This window comes from Phodopus roborovskii, unplaced genomic scaffold (genome assembly GCF_943737965.1).
Source record: "Phodopus roborovskii unplaced genomic scaffold, PHOROB, whole genome shotgun sequence".
Classification (NCBI taxonomy): Eukaryota; Metazoa; Chordata; class Mammalia; order Rodentia; family Cricetidae; genus Phodopus; species Phodopus roborovskii.
Genome location: NW_026126409.1, coordinates 18,129,571 through 18,145,786, shown reverse-complemented (window position 1 = coordinate 18,145,786; position 16,216 = coordinate 18,129,571). Strand labels below are relative to the sequence as shown.

Sequence of the window (16,216 nt, the reverse complement as noted above, 5' to 3'; positions counted from 1 at the left end):
AGCTGCTGGGAAGAGAGGTTCCATTTTTCTTTGAGGGCGTGGCCATTTATGGGTTAATCACCCTGCAGTAAAGGCTATATATTCAGGAGTATATGGGGAGCAGAAACTGTACTTCATGGGTTTTAAAGATGAAAAACAACAACAAAACAACCCATCCGCCCCCCAAAAGTCCACTGTTGACATGCACATCATCATATACTGTGTTTACTGTATGCATAATGAACTCATACTTGCATATCATTCCCTAGGGACTCCCAATGTAAGAACACAGGAGGAACTCTATCAGCAATTCAAGAGACTTCTCAGGGGTCATTTTGAGCATGCTTTATTTTGACCTTAGGCAAAGATTTTAAAACCTAGCCACCTAACAAGTTGTGACTCCACTGTACCAAAATGAAGATGCAGAGATTATTGGGCAAAAGATAAACTTTTAAGTATGTGTGTGTGAAACTAATAAACACATGTTCTGACCAACTTAGACTAGTAACCAGAAACACATGGTAACCCATCAACATGAATGCACGGTTGGTTTACAGTGAGATCTGAATCAAGAGCTTTAAAAAGCTTATGACTCGTTTCCCATTTTTAAAGATAACATTATAAAACCTCAAAGACAACTCATAAGCACTACTTAATAATTATAAAATAGGAAAATTCTCATACTGGATTTATGTGACTGATCATTTATCATTTCCATATATTTTACAGAGAATTTTAAAAAGAACACTAAGGTTAAAAAAAAATTAGTTTAAAGTTTCACAACAATTTGACTCTATATACATTACCACTAATCATCTAACTCTGGAAACAGTCTTCAATTATATAATGTAAATTTTTTTTCTTTATTTTCTTTACAGGAACTAAACTATTCCATTATAAACTTACAAAGAGATTCATTTTCCTAAGAGAAAGTGAGAGAAAAAAAATTATACAGTGATGAGCACCAAAGTCGAATATTTTGCACCCAGGGCTTGATTGGTTTGTTTTTAAACACAGCCTGTACCTAAAGGACCAAAGCAACACATTTGGCAAGAGAAAAAAAAAAAAAAAAAAAAAAAAAAAAGCCAACAAGATAAACCAAGGTATGGAAACAGTGATTACAAAAATAAAAAACAAATCATTTTTTATCTATGTGACTTTTTCAAAGTGTATTTATGTCATTTTTCATCTTTCATTCACATTATACAAATCAGATTGCTCCATTTCCTGTTAATTCGCTGTCACATTAAATGAACAAATGTATTATGTGTTTGTTGTGATGAATCCAAACCATCAGAGCTACTTTCAGCAGCCCCTATAAGCTGTCAACCTTACAATAAATCTAAGTGGTAGAACAGATTATCAGTAATTGATTTAAAGAACCTCAGTCAGATGTGTGTGTGTGTGTGTGTGTGTGTGTGAGAGAGAGAGAGAGAGAGAGAGAGAGAGAGAGAGGGAGGAAGTGTGTGTGTGTGTGTGTGTGTGTGTGTAAGTCTGCCAGAGCCATGTGACAGACTGTGTGCGGCTGAGAGAGATATGTGAGACACACTAATAAACTGACACAATGGTAACCAACCCCTAGAACATTTGAGCAGCCAACAATGAATTAACCATATAGTAAACCTGAGCTAAACAATGAGGTGATTAGGGGAGATGTCACTACACTTGAAAATAAGTGACAGATTTGTAAAACAAGACTAAGGGAGGCTGCCCTGGCCACAGCATTCTCATGATACTGGAGGAAGAAGCAATGGGCAGCCACTTCCCAGGAAGGATCGGGGTGGGGTTCCCTGGTTTACAGCTGAGGACACTGGCACTTCTCCACAGGGCATCTGCGGTGGCCTCCACCTCATCCAGAGAGTATCCTCAAGCTCCCGTGTGCCTGGCCTGGGCACACCCCTCCCTGTAGTTCTGGGGCCCTTCCAATTCCAGCTAAGCCTCTAATAGGGCTCCCTGAGTTTGAGGTAATGCCCACATACTACACGTATGAAGTCAGGCAACTCAGTTAAAAACTCCAGCAATCTCTAGGCAATAAAGCCAGTTTTTGCTATCAACAAAACTTTTCTCTCCGATGCCTCCTCCACACAACTTACAGCATGTAGGGCATGAGAAGGGCAAATGGCTGGGCTTTGACAGGAATGTTTCTAGTTGAATGTTGAGATTCCCTGTGAGAGGAGAAAGGAGATCTGCCAACTTTTCCATTTCCTACTTCACATCCTTGGCTTCCAAGAGCACTTAAGGTCCTATGCAGTTAATGCCCTTCCAGAACTGTCCAACTCTCAGACTTGTAATTTCAACTCTGGGTGTGTCCATATAGCTCTTTAATTCAGTTTCAAAATCCATGTTTCTTAAACAAAATGATACTGCTGCAGTCTTTTAAAATGCCGGTCATGAAATTATCACTTAAAACCTAAAAAGAACCTGAGGAATAAATGCATAGCCATTTCTCATTCTTTTCCCCCCATTACTTGGGTGGTAGAGCTGAAATCCAAGGCCTCTGCCTTCTAGGCAAATACTCTCCAAGTAAATTAGACCTAGCTGTCTCCTTTTTCAAAGGGCTTTATCTGACCGGGTAGAGACACACCTATGTCTGCTTCCAAAGCCAAGGAAGACCTGGCACGCCACTCTGCAGTTTGACCTTTTACTCTGTGTTTATGGTTCTTAAACTACAGTGAGTGTAGGTAATACTTCCTTCATGAATGCCCAAGATGGACACATTAGATGCAGAGAAAAACATTTACAATTTGGTGAAGTTTAGCACAGAAAATGATTATCTGAGTGATTCAAACATACAACTTTACTTCTTCCTCAGAGGACCTAAATTCAAGGATAAAATTAAAATCCTCCATGTTTCAAGTTAAATTCCAAGGGTTCTACACAACTATAGCATGACTTTAAATGAATATTCATATTCATTTTTCTGTATTTTTCCTATATGTACCCTAAATACATTTCTGAGACCATAATTTTAGGGAAAGATTAAGAGTTTTATATTATATTGTGAAGTTCTAACAAATTCTTGGTTTATTTGTATTCATCTCTTAGCTCAATATCATATGATCTTGGCATAATGCCAAGTCTACTGACAAAAGGTACATCAGATACAAAATTCTTAGTTCTGTGTCATAAATAAATTTGGGTAAAACCGCAAGCCTTCCACGGAGTCATCTCGGCAAAGATGGCCCATCTTCTCTGCGAGTAGCAGCCTGGGAACAAAGCAGAAAAACCCCACAATGATCTGCTCATCCAGAAACATACCACACAGCAGAGCAAGGGGCAAGGGTTTACATACCTTTCTTTAGCCAGGAGGACAGACATCCCCACAAGTTTGGCAAACTCTTCTGATGTTAAGGATCCCCTTTCTGAAACCTAAGGGCAACACACAACAGAAACCAAAACAAGACAAAGCAAAACACCAACAACCATGATGATTTTAGTATACTTAGAGGAATACTTAACAGTATACAAAGAAAATGTTAGACTGGGTTTTCTACTAAAATCTAAATAGTCACTATAAAACTAGGTGTTTTTTATTTCTAGATTTATCTTTCTGTGCATGAGTGTTCTGCTGCAGAGACGCTCACCGCATTTGTGCCTGGCGCCCACAGAGATCAAGAGGGGGTGAGATCTCCTAGAACTGGAGTTATGGATGGTTGTGGACTACCATGAAAGTTCTGGGCACTGACCCTAGGTCCTCTGCAAGAATAAGTGTTCTAAACCCTCAGTCATCCCTCTAGTCCGGCAGACCTGAATCTTAACGGTTCAACTCTACAAACAACAATGGGCTTCCAACAGGAAGAACAGAAGTTATATACCAACACAGCTATTCATGTGGTAGGAAGGCATGGCATAAAAGTCTAGAAAAAGCTACTAGGTGTTCTAAAAGGAACATAGCACACTGTGTGTGGTACAGGCTTTGGTAAGGGGCCCATAGAGTTATAATATATAAGGTCCAGTAAAGGATGTGACTAGAAAACCTGTTCCCAATGCTGAGCTGCAGTGCGAAAGCAAGCACCTCACTGAGATGTTAAGGGAGACAAAAACCTCAACAACTTTTACTACAGATGCTGGTTAAATGAACACATCATTGTCAGTCACAAAGCACTGAGCCTGTGAGTGATGTTTTAGAGAAGCTAAATTCAACAGTGAGCACTGCTTCTCCAGCTGCTGCTCCAGTCTTTGTGGCCAGCTCTAAGGACTGAAGGAAATGGAATTCACATACTGTCTCTAGTGCTGAGGCCACCATCTCCTCTTCTCTGTGGGTTTGAAGCTCAATTACCATGACACCGCTGTCAAACACCCGAAGCCTGAAAAACACAGATGTGAGAAGATTTGTCTAGGATGTTCAACCACAAGGGGGAAGCAAGCCATGCACTACTTTACTTAATGGCTAGGCCTGAGGATGACCACACACCGCTTAGGCCATAATGACTACATGTAACCATAACAGAACTAAAGAACTCAAGAATTATCCGACAATAAAACTGTGAACCACAATCTACATGACAAAAGTTTCTCTGGTTCAGGGTGCTTTCAGCCCGAAGATAGGAGAATGCAGTTCAGAGTTGAGCATGTGTACAGCTGAAGGTTCAGAGGTGAGTTCTTCTGCATTTCCCCTCTGAAATTACAAATCTTAATATGATTTATACCAGGACACAGCCCTCCCTGACAAGATGAAGATGCTTGCAGTACCAGGGGAACTCAGGTCACACATAGCATAACCTCAGGAGGACATCATCTGGCTTGCCATGCAGTGGCAGGCATGGGTGGTCTTTCAGGTCTCCTCTGTGCAGAATTATGGTTACAGTTGGCAAACCTCCTGTGGAGATTCCTTTACCTGACAGGTAATTTCAGGGCTTCCAGCATCTTGCATGCATTCACTAAATCTTCTGGTGAGAGCAACTAATGAGAAAAAGAAATCCAGTTTACACCACAAGGCAATAGAATGGTCCTTTATAATTGTAATAACCACTAAAACGGAATAAGAAGACAATGAATGACATATGACCCAGTTAGTCCACTTCTGAGCACACACCCAGAGAGCTCCATACCCTGCAGAGACAGGACTGCACCCCTTTATTGCTGCTTTATTCACTAGAGCAAAGAATTGAACTCAATCTAGTTGTCCATCAACAGAGAGTTGGATTATAAAATTTTGATATATATGTATATATTTATGAAATATATATAATTATAAAATATTTGGTATATTCATATATTAAATTTTCTCATATATATGTATATACGTGTGTGTGTGTGTGTGTGTATGTAAGTATGTATGCATATGGAATGTTACTAAGATTTTAAAAAAAAAGTAAAAAATTGCAGGGAATGGACAGACTTAGAATATACAATATTAACTGAAGTCATATATTCTAGGGAAAAAAACCTTACATGTTCTCTTTCATATGTGTGAGTGTGTGTGTGTGTGTGTGTGTGTGTGTGTACAGTATGTGACAGGAAGAAAAGAGAACAAAAAGGGCTAAATACATAAGGGGATGAAGAGGAATGGAATGTAGGTGATGGACACGAGTTATGAAAAAGGATAAAAAGCTATTTTTCTAGTTATTATTCTGCCATGAAAGTTTTGGTTTTCATGGTGGATAAGTATAAAAAATATATTTGATTCTGAAAGGGTAAGCCTCAGCTTCCATTTTGAATGCCAACTCTAACTATAAAGAAGTTTGCTGAGTTGTACAGACTTTGGATCTGGTATGTAACATTTTTATTTTCAAGTTTTTCTCTAATAATAAATTTAAAACACTTTTTATAAAGTAGAAAGGGTACTATTCCTCAAGTATGTTAGTCACTCAATTACAAGGACGAAAGGATAAACAAAGAACCACGAAGCATTCAGTGGCACCATCCAATGGAGATGTGACGCAGATTATATCCAGGACTTCCCAATTTCTAGAGCCCACATGAAAGTGAAAAAAGAAAAGGGGCTGGGATGAGCTGAGTCATAGAATCCCTGCCCTGCATGTGTGAAGGCCACGGGCTCAAGCTCTCGCTGGAATAAATAATAAATAAACAAAAATTGCTTTTGAGAAATGGATACTGACCTTTGCTTATTTTACACTTGTTTTATAAATTCACAACAGTTCTATGTAGCTCTTAGTGGTTTTCCTTTTGAATAGTGCAGCCTTAATAAATCTGCACTGTGGTAGGCACAAGCATAGGTCTGAGTCCCACGGGATGGCTCCAGAGCCAGCTAAGCCTAAGTACAACACTTGTCAAACCACTGTCTCTCCTTCATTCCCTCATCCCCAAGTTACCTTCCAGGTGAGGACAGTAAAAGTAGGAGTGACAGAGGGTAAGTTAGCTAACTGTTGGTGTGTGCCTCGTGGACAATCGTGTACTTGATGACAGGATGGTGTGAATTGGTGAGTCATATGACTGCTTACACAAGTCTACACTGGACTGCTGAGGCACCAAGAGCATCAGGAGAGTCTCAGAGGCCAAGGCACTGGGTGTGACTGGGCAAAGGGACCTACAGAAGAGCTCCTACTGGTACCCAGCCAAAGGAGGGCAGCGGCTTTTGCCTCTGTACTATCTACCAAGAAACCAAAGAGTTAAATACTGCAGAGGGAAAGCATCCATTCGTTCAGTACACAGAACAGAGAGCTGACAGGCGTCACTCACATCAAACCTTTACTTTTAAGGTATCAAAATAGAGTTCCAAGGCAGTCAAGTGCACCACCCAAGGTCACCCAGCACAGTCACTGGCAAAACTTTTTCTCTCACCACATTGCTTCTGAAAATAGCTTTGATGCTCACACCCTTCCTCAATGTGTACTCACTAGAGGGGGAGTTCTACCTTTAGCTAAAAGACCATCGAAATATGCCATTCTTACTTCCATTCCTCGGGCTCGGTTCACTAAACAGTACACCTCTGTGAGTGACATTATTCCCCCACGTTCCTGTTTAAATGGGAGAGAAAAACAAGTTTTTAGCTCAGCATTTCTTAACAGAAATCATAATCTGAGCGAAATCACAAATTACATTTCTCTTTTCTAAAAAGCTGTATTTATACCCAAGAGAGCCTATTTACATGCTTTGAAGTACCTCAAATTCTATACATGGACCTTAATATAATTTAGATGAAAAGAGGAGAACTATACCACATTTCAAAAACTGTACTTAGTCTCCTGACTGCAGACACGGGATTCAGATTAAGAAAGACCTAAGAACTCAGGGGCCATATATAACACAGCCACACTAGAAATACCCAAGAGGCCAGAGTAATGCTGGCAGCATGTGCCACCAAAGGGCAAGCTTCCACAAGCATCACCTTGGTTAATTCAGGAAGGTCAGCATGAGGCAAAACCCTGTAAGAGGGACCAGCGCCTTGATAAACTGTGGATATCAGTCAGGGATCAGACTTGGATACCTGTTGCCACAAATAAGCCCAGAGCCTCCCCATCACTGGCAAGTACAAGGAGGCCATGGCAGAATTTTGGAGAACTTCTCTGATTCTTTCTTTAGCAGGAGGGCTGAGAAGATGTTAAGGGTATTGAAGACCATGTGCCTTGGTGGCTTGGAGTCTCTCAAAGGAAGGCACACTAAATGCTAACAAATTTTTATGTTTATTTAATGTTTTAACTAATTTCAGTTAGTAAAAAAAGAATAGATTAAGCGATATCATAATTTTTGCAAGCCCTAATGAAATAACATAATAACATTACATAGGTAAGGTAATAACTGCCAATGGCTGCTAACTATCTAGCTAGCAATGTATATGTGTGTGTATACATATATATGTATAGGTAGATAGATACTACTACATACCTACTGATAGAAATGTACAACATCCTCTATATAAGACATTAGTGTCATAAAAAACTGCTATTTATAAGAGTTTACAGGGAACACATAGAATGACAAACATGTTAATACTACATAATCGGTCAAACAAGTTGGAATAAAAATAAATAAATAGACTTGGGGCTAGGGCTGCAGCTTAGGCAAATACCATATTTGTCTGGAATATACAAGGCCCTGTGTTTGACCATAAGCACAAAAAATTAAAACCAAACCAAAACAACCACCATAAAAAAGGAAAGGGAAGGCAAGGGGAGGGGAGGGGAGGGGAGGAGAGGGGAGGGGAGGGGAGGGGAGGGGAGGGGAGGGGAGGGGAGGAAATTTGAGAATAACTAACCAATTGTAGTTTATCTGGATGCGAGAAAGCAAACTGTAAGAGCAAATGTGAACACAGACCTGACATTTCAAATTAAGGTTCCTAGTGTTTTAAGTGAGAATATGATACTGTAGTTGTATTTAAAGTAGTTTTCTATCATTATAGGTATTAGAATATTTACATATAAGATGATCTGAAATCTGCTTTAGAATAATTCTAGGTGGAGGATGATTTACTGATAAAGCTAGATGAAGAGCACACAGAGATTTGCTATGATGCTTATATTGGCATATATTTAAAAGATAGCATAAAAAGTGCTTTATTGGAGTAAAGTACAGACCTATTAGCAGAAACTATAAAGACCAGCTATGAGGCCAGGCATGGTGGCACACGCCTTTAATCCCAGCACTCAGGAAGCAGAGGCAGGCAGACCTTTCAAGGCCAACTTGGTCTATACAGTGAGTTCCAGGGCAACCAGGAACATAGAACAAACAAAAAAAAACTAGATATAGCCAGATATGGTGGTTCATGTATAATCCTAGCCCTTAGGCGGAGGTAGAAGGATGGTGAGTTCAGTCCAGCCTGGGCTACAAAATAAGATCATGTCTCAAAAACAAACGAAATATAGACTACTGAGAAACATAATTATTCACAGAAAGATCTTTTGAAAACAGGAAAACTCCCCACCAAACAGACTTAAAAAAGCATAAACACCCGAAATGGAAATTAAAAGCAATTTTGAAGATTACAGTCAAAAGCTAGTAAGTATACTAAGCCAATGTTAATAACTCAATGGAAACAGTTAGGCTCTTGAGATTTCTGATGACATGGAAATAATTTAGCAGAATTTCAAAGTATCCTGGGGTTTGAATTTACCTACCTCTAAAGGTGCCTGCAATATTCCAGCCAGCTGTTTGGCTAGCTGCATGTGGTACTGTGTGCCTGAGCCATAGGTTTCCCTGGTAACTGGGTTGGCTATTCCCATACTCAGCAAGTAGGACTTAAACCTGATGGTCTATGAGAGAGGGTGGGAAATGAATCAATAGACTGTAAAATTAGTTTCTCCTCACAACATTTGAAATTCTTCATCATAAACTTTAACACGGCCCAACTATTTCTCTATAGCCATGTCTTCTCTGTTTCCATGCTGTGAGCTGCTCAGTTGTTCCTTGAGGAAATCTAGTTATTCTCCTTCCTTCTACACCTGTCTCCTACTGTTTATTTTCAAGGTTTTATGTGAGAAAAAGGTAATAGCTATGCTATTTTTAATGCTAACAAAAAACTAAAACTAAAAACTTACTAAGAAAAAGTGGATATGACCAGGTTAGCCAAACTTAACTAAGCCGACATCAAACACAGATATGTATGGAGCAGCCACTCTATAGACGTTTTAATAGCTTTATTTTCTACACCATAAGAAAGAGCACTGAATAATCTTGAGCCCACATAGAACTATTGAAAAAGAATATGATCTAGTTTCTCCTTAGCATTTTCACATGCAAGAAATAAACACATTATACTAAGAAAGCAGGCCAGTGAGATGCTCAGTGGGCAGCTGTGCTTGCCAGCTGAACACCTGAACTCAATGTTTGGGACCTGCATGATAGAAGGGGAGAATCGATTCTTGCACGTTGTCCTCTGACCACCAAGTACATGCTGCTGCACACCCCAATACAGAAGTAAGTGTAATTTTAAAAAAAGTTTGAAAGGCTGCAAAGTGTGAGAAGCTACAAGTGTAGGTCAGTGGGAGGGAGAGAGAACTGGCCAACCACAAGATCATTACTGCAATCTATCTGGCATCTACCCCTTCAAAGATAAAAGTGTCCTCACTTCATCTTCTGTGACATCGCCTTGTTTCTCTTTAATCTTATTGGCAATTGATTTTGATAATTCCACCATTTCCTTAGCCTGAAAAAGAAAGGGCAAAGACTCTTGTAAGAAAATATACCTACAAGATCATCATGACTGATTCTGAGTGGAGCATGTGGCACATACCTTAATCATAAGCTTGCTAAGATCTTCAAAGGCCTAAAATGAGAAATGAAATTTGCATTATGATCCTTTTAAAGAATTAAAGAATTTAAAGAATTAAAATGTTTTAAAGCAATGATACATTTAAAGCAACATAACATTTTCTTACAAATATCAAAGCAACACATCTTTCTCATTTTGAAAGTCTACTTCAAGAAAGTGTAAACTTCCTCAAACAAACTACAACCAAACTTCTCATAGGTTATTATTTACTGTTCTTAGACACATACAAGAAAATCTCGATCTGGGGCATGTCTCAGTGACAGAATGCTTTTCTGGCACCAGTGAGGTCCAGAACACCGGATTGTGCCATCGATAACAGACACACACTCACAGATACACAGACAGACAGACACACACACACTGTTAAAAGAAAGTCACTGTTTTTTTTTTTTTTTTTTTTTTTTTTTTTTTTCTGATTGGAGATCAAAAACTAAAGACTGTAAAAAGCTTTCCAGGTTGAAAATGACCCAGCTGCAGGAATACTTTTTTTTTTTTTTTTTTTTTTGTATATAATTATAACTGAGCCTTAGTCTCAGAATATTAAATCATGACACAGTTTTGTATACTGTGGCTACTGTACACAAAGGATCCAGATGCCTTCCAAACACATTAAATAAAACCACTAAAGCATGTCCACACTTCAAGGGCTTCTTCAAACCCAGTCATATATATTTCTAATAAATTATTTCAGGTTATTGAAACTACACTGTAGAATTTCTCAAATAAGTGGTGTGCACGGATATTTTCTTTTTTATTTCTTTCTTCCTTTCTTTTAAGAATCAATTAAGCAGCTTGTCCTTACGTGAAAACTCAGTGTACACAGTGGTCTGACATACTGTGGTTCTGCTCAGCTGAGCCAATATCAGGAAAGCACACCCACCTGCAGAACCTTTTTTCTTTTGCTGAAAGAATAGTGTAAGAATAATCATGTAAGATCCTCATTGCCAGCTCACTAAGCTAACATTGAAAACAAAAGGAACGTGCACACACCTCACAGGAATTTCCTCAGATAAACAAAGGCTTAGACACTGGGTTCTTATCAGGCAGAGCCAGCAGATGCAGGAAGCCCTTTGTGGGAGGCTCCGGGCACCAGCTATGAAACTGAGTCAATTCTAACATTTAAATCACACACCAACCTTGTTTCCAAAACTAGAACAAAGATGCACAGTGCAAACTTAGACTTTCACACTTACTACACAAACTGCTAATAGATTTATTTTACTTGTTTAAGTAAAAACAGTATAAAAATCACTATTGTACGTTTTTACTGCAAAAAAATACTAAAACATTGAACTTACACAGAATACAATCTTTATCACTTATAATCAATAAAAATAAAAGTAAATACCACAGTGCTTACAAAGAATTGGTTATAAGACATTTTAAGTAATTACAATGCTCAAATAAAAGCTTCCTTGCTTTTATTTCTATTATTATTATTATCAACTTTATATTCAGAAAACTACCAGAAAAAGTGTGGGAAGGTATATAAAATAAAAATTAAAGCCAGACAGACAGATGCACATACACATTCTGTCTTCCACACCACAGTCAAGTTTCCTTTGCAGTTATATTTTAAACCCACAGACACCGTGTGCTGGTCTGGACTGACTGCCAGTCACTGCTCTGGTTATCCATTTCATTAATGATTCGCATGTGTTTGAATTTTCTTTCATTACTGGTGATTCTTGCCTTTGCATAACTCATTCCTTTCCCTGGATCTCTTATCCCTGTTGGCATTGCTAACACTACCCATCCTTCTGGCCTTAAATCCCATTTTCCTGCTGCTAACAGGTCTTCCTTGATCCCAACAGACATCAAAGGCCCTGTCATGGTTCCCTTCTGGATCCTGGGATTTCTTGTCACCAAGTGTGCCTCACATGCCAATACTGCCAGTTTGCCTATCTACCTAGTAAACCGTGACAGTAACCACAGCTTCTCATATAGGTTCATATGTGGAGAACAAGAACTGTAACAGAACATAATGTCTGTGGAGAATTCTTTGAGGCACAAGAATCCACAAAAATGGAAATAATTTATTTCTTGAGACGGAATAGCTTATTTCATAAATTAAGAAGAACTTTATTTTGAACATAACAACAACCTTCAGAAAAAGGAATCCTAGTAATAGGAAAACAGTTCACTATTCCATACCCTCCTTGTAAGTGTGAAAACAAACAAACAAAAAAACTGTTAAAATGTGCCAAAGTGAGGTAGATCTGTCACAGGAAATGGGAGACTATAGATTTTTTAGGCAAACTAAATACATCCCAAAATACAAAATGGAACTAGTCACAGCTGTTAGAGGAGGTTTAGGGATTACCTCAGAAATGTTTTTGTCAGTTTCTTTTCTTTTCTCTTCAAGTTTCCTTTCGATACCTACAATTCCTACAGCTCTTACTCTTCCTGGCTGAAAAAACAAAAACCAAGTAGATCATAAAAAGTACAAAACGGAAGGAAACAAAACCCTTTGTAAACTACACTGACTTTTCAAAGGTGGGAAAGAACCCACAAAGAAAATAGCATACAAATGCATCTAGCTTCCTTTGAAAATATTTGTCTCTTTCTGGCTGCACATAATGACATTCAAATACTAAAGGAAAAACTTAATTTATAATCAATGGTATGCATGCTTTTCTTTGTAATTTGGGTATAATTAAACTTCTTATTCATTTTTTTATTCTTTGGAGATCTATCATATATTAGATATTAATAATTTATCAAATGTATAAAACTTGTAGCTAAAATTCTTATATTTTAAAAGTTATTAACCAAGCTATTTCCTCACATATGAGTGCCTGTCCACAACTGGGTGATTGATTCAGACTAATTGCTAGGAAAATTCATTTTTTTTAAAAAAATAGAACTCTACTGTTTTGGTTTTTGACAAGTGTGTGATCACAGAGAGTTCATCATCTTCTTTCTTCTTCCTCCTCCTTCTCTTCCTCCATCTGTTTTTTGAGACAGGGTCTTTCTATGTAGCCCTGGCTGTCCTGGAACTCTATCTGGAGACCAGGATAGCTGTAAACTCAAGAGATCTTCCTGCCTCTGCCTCCTAAATACTGAGATTAAAGGTATGCACAACCACATGGTTAGAATCTTCTTAAAAGATTACGTAAGTAGAGATGAAAACACTGTATAGGCTGGGCCTTGTGGCTCACACTCATAATTCCAGTACTTAGGAGGCTTGAGCAGGAGGACCACTTCAAGACTGGGACAGCTGGGCTACACATAAGTTCTAGGTCACCCTGTCTTAAGACGATAAACAAAAAGGAAGGCATTACCCTTACAAATAGCTTAAAAAAATACCTGGGGTCCTTTATTTGTTTGTAATGACTGGGAAACTGGCACATTTTCCCATCTTCTCTGTGTCATCTCCTCTGACAAACGCCTATAAAACTGTAATGCATATGCAAACACTTAAGTCAGTCAAATGGCAGCCATCACACACACACACACACACACACACACACACACACACACACACACACACGAACTGGCCTCCTACATATACAGTGGAGTGCCCTTCCCACAAAGGAATAACCCTCAGTAAACACCCTCACTTTAAACAATCTTACAGATGTGGAGTACTTTCAACCTATACTGAAATAAAACAGTCCAGAAAAAAATTAAATAACTATTTTTCATAAAAGCAGCAGAGAAGAATATATCTAGTTAAGCCATATATAATAGGACACACCTATAATTCCAACAGGAGGAGCAGTTCTAGGCTACCCTCATTACATAACAAATTCAAGGCTACTATGGGAAATGTAACACTCTGTCTCAAAAAAACAAAATAAAACAAAAGCAAAGACAAATTAGGGACAAAATGTGGCTAGGCTCATTAAAAAAAAAAAAAAAAAAAACCCAACATATTTTTCAACTACAGTGAAAACACCTTTAGCAAGTGTGAGTTGAAAGAAAATGGCCCCCAAAGGAAGAAGCACTCTTAGGAAGTGTGGCCTTGTTGGAAGAAGTGTGTCACTGTGGGAGTGGGCTCTGAGATCTATGCTCAAGCTATACTCAATGTCAAAGACCACTTCCTGTTGCCTGCAAGATGCAGGACTGTCAACTACTCCTCCAGCACCATGTCTGCCTGCATGCTCTGCACCATGATGATAATGGACTGAACCTCTGAAACTGTAAGACAGCCCCGGCTAAATGTTTTCTTTTTAAGAGTTGCTGTGGTCATGGTGTCTCTTCACAGAGATAGAAACCCTAACTAAGGCAGAATTCCTTTCAACTGACTTTGAAATTGTGTGAGAAGCACTCTGTGGGATGCTGCAGAAGACAGCAGAAGATGCTAGCAGGGACATGAATGTATCTACATATGTCTTAAAAACAAGTGTCCAGAGAGATCCGCCTATCTCTGCGGGTCCACTTGGAGTTCCTGCAGGCAAGATCCTTGACCCCCAAATCCGGGCCCCTGCCAAAGAACGAGGTCTCAGCTGGAGAGCGCCAGTTTCCAGTGAGATCCCACTACCCTGCAAAACCTTCTCAAGTTCCAGTCCAGCCCTCGTCCTCTTCTGCCGGCTATTGGCCAGAGAGAAGCCTCCTAGAGAGCGTGGACCACACAGAGATACAGACATTGAATCTTTGATCCACATAAGCCCATCTGGGAAGGACCATAGAGAGAGGGAAGAGACACTACCAACACCTACAGGAAGAAACTATGGGAAGAAGGCAATACAAGAGAACACCTAACAACAGAAAGACAAACATGACACCACCAGAATCTAGGGAATCTACACCAACTAGAATGGAACACAACAACAAAGCAGAGGAAGCAGAAGGGTACGACTTAAAAATCACCATCATAAAAATGATAGAGGCCCTCAAAGAAGATATGAGAAAATCCCTTAAAAAAATAGAGGAAAAAACAAACAAAAAAGTGGAAGAAATGAACAAATTCCTTAAGGAAAGTACAGAAAGCCAAGAAAAAACAATTAACCAGGTGAAGGAAATAGTTCAAGACTTGAAAACCGAAATTGAGAAAATAAAGGCAACACAAATGGAAGGAAAGTTGGAAATTGAAAAGCTGGGCAAAAAATCGGAAACCACGGACACAAGCATAACCAATAGAATTCAAGAGCTGGAAGAGAGAATCTCAGGCGCAGAAGATAAACTAGAAGAAATAGATTCATCGACCAAAGAAAACCATAAATCCAACAAATCCTTAACACACAATATCCAGGAAATGTGGGACACCATGAAAAGGCCAAACCTAAGAATAATAGGCATAGAGGAAGGTGAGGAAGCCCAGCTCAAAGGTGCTGAAAACATATTCAACAAAATCATCGAGGAAAACTTTCCAAATCTGAAGAAGGACATGCCCATGAAAGTACAAGAAGCATACCGAACCCCAAATAGGCTGGACCAAAGAAAAAAGACCCCTCGACATATAATAATCAAAACACCTAGCATACAGAATAAAGAAAAAATATTAAGAGCAGCGAAGGAAAAAGGACAGGTAACATATAAAGGCGGACCTATCAAAATTACACCTGACTTCTCCATGGAAACCCTCAAGGCCAGAAGATCCTGGATAGATGTTCTAAAAGTATTAAGAGAACACGGATGCCAGCCTAGGCTACTATATCCAGCAAAACTCTCAGTCAATATAGATGGAGAGAACAAGATATTCAATGACAAAACCAGATTTTCCCAATATGTATCTACAAATCCAGCCCTACAGAAAGTATTGGAAGGAAAATTCCAACCCAAGGAAGGTAACTACGCCCACAAAAATGTAGGCAACAGATAATCCAACTACACCAGAAACCTAGGGTGAAGCAGAACAAATATATTCACAATACCACTGCCAACAACAAACCTAAATCAAACAACCATCAACAATCAATGGTCCTTACTCACCCTCAACATTAATGGTCTTAACTCACCTATAAAAAGACACAGATTAACAGAATGGATACGAAGACAGAATCCATCCTTCTGCTGCATACAAGAAACACATCTTAGCTCCAAAGATAGACATTACCTCAGGGTAAAGGGTTGGGAAAAGATTTTCCAATCAAATGGAAATAAGAAGCAAGCAGGCGTAGC

General features: G+C 39.0%; 1 protein-coding gene across 1 annotated transcript in view; it reads right to left on the bottom strand.

Moving 5' to 3' along the window:
* Positions 1-309: 309 nt before the first annotated feature.
* Vps36 (vacuolar protein sorting 36 homolog) overlaps positions 310-16,216 on the bottom strand; it is a 30,345-nt gene continuing 14,438 nt past the window's right edge. The window contains exons 5-14 of the mRNA XM_051182098.1: positions 13,460-13,549; positions 12,474-12,560; positions 10,112-10,144; positions 9,947-10,024; positions 8,997-9,131; positions 6,834-6,899; positions 4,817-4,881; positions 4,202-4,286; positions 3,272-3,348; positions 310-3,185 (exon numbers count right to left, since the gene is read on the bottom strand). Coding sequence (XP_051038055.1) covers positions 3,092-3,185; positions 3,272-3,348; positions 4,202-4,286; positions 4,817-4,881; positions 6,834-6,899; positions 8,997-9,131; positions 9,947-10,024; positions 10,112-10,144; positions 12,474-12,560; positions 13,460-13,549 — 810 coding nt within the window. The 3' untranslated portion in view covers positions 310-3,091. The remainder of the gene's footprint in view (positions 3,186-3,271; positions 3,349-4,201; positions 4,287-4,816; positions 4,882-6,833; positions 6,900-8,996; positions 9,132-9,946; positions 10,025-10,111; positions 10,145-12,473; positions 12,561-13,459; positions 13,550-16,216) is intronic.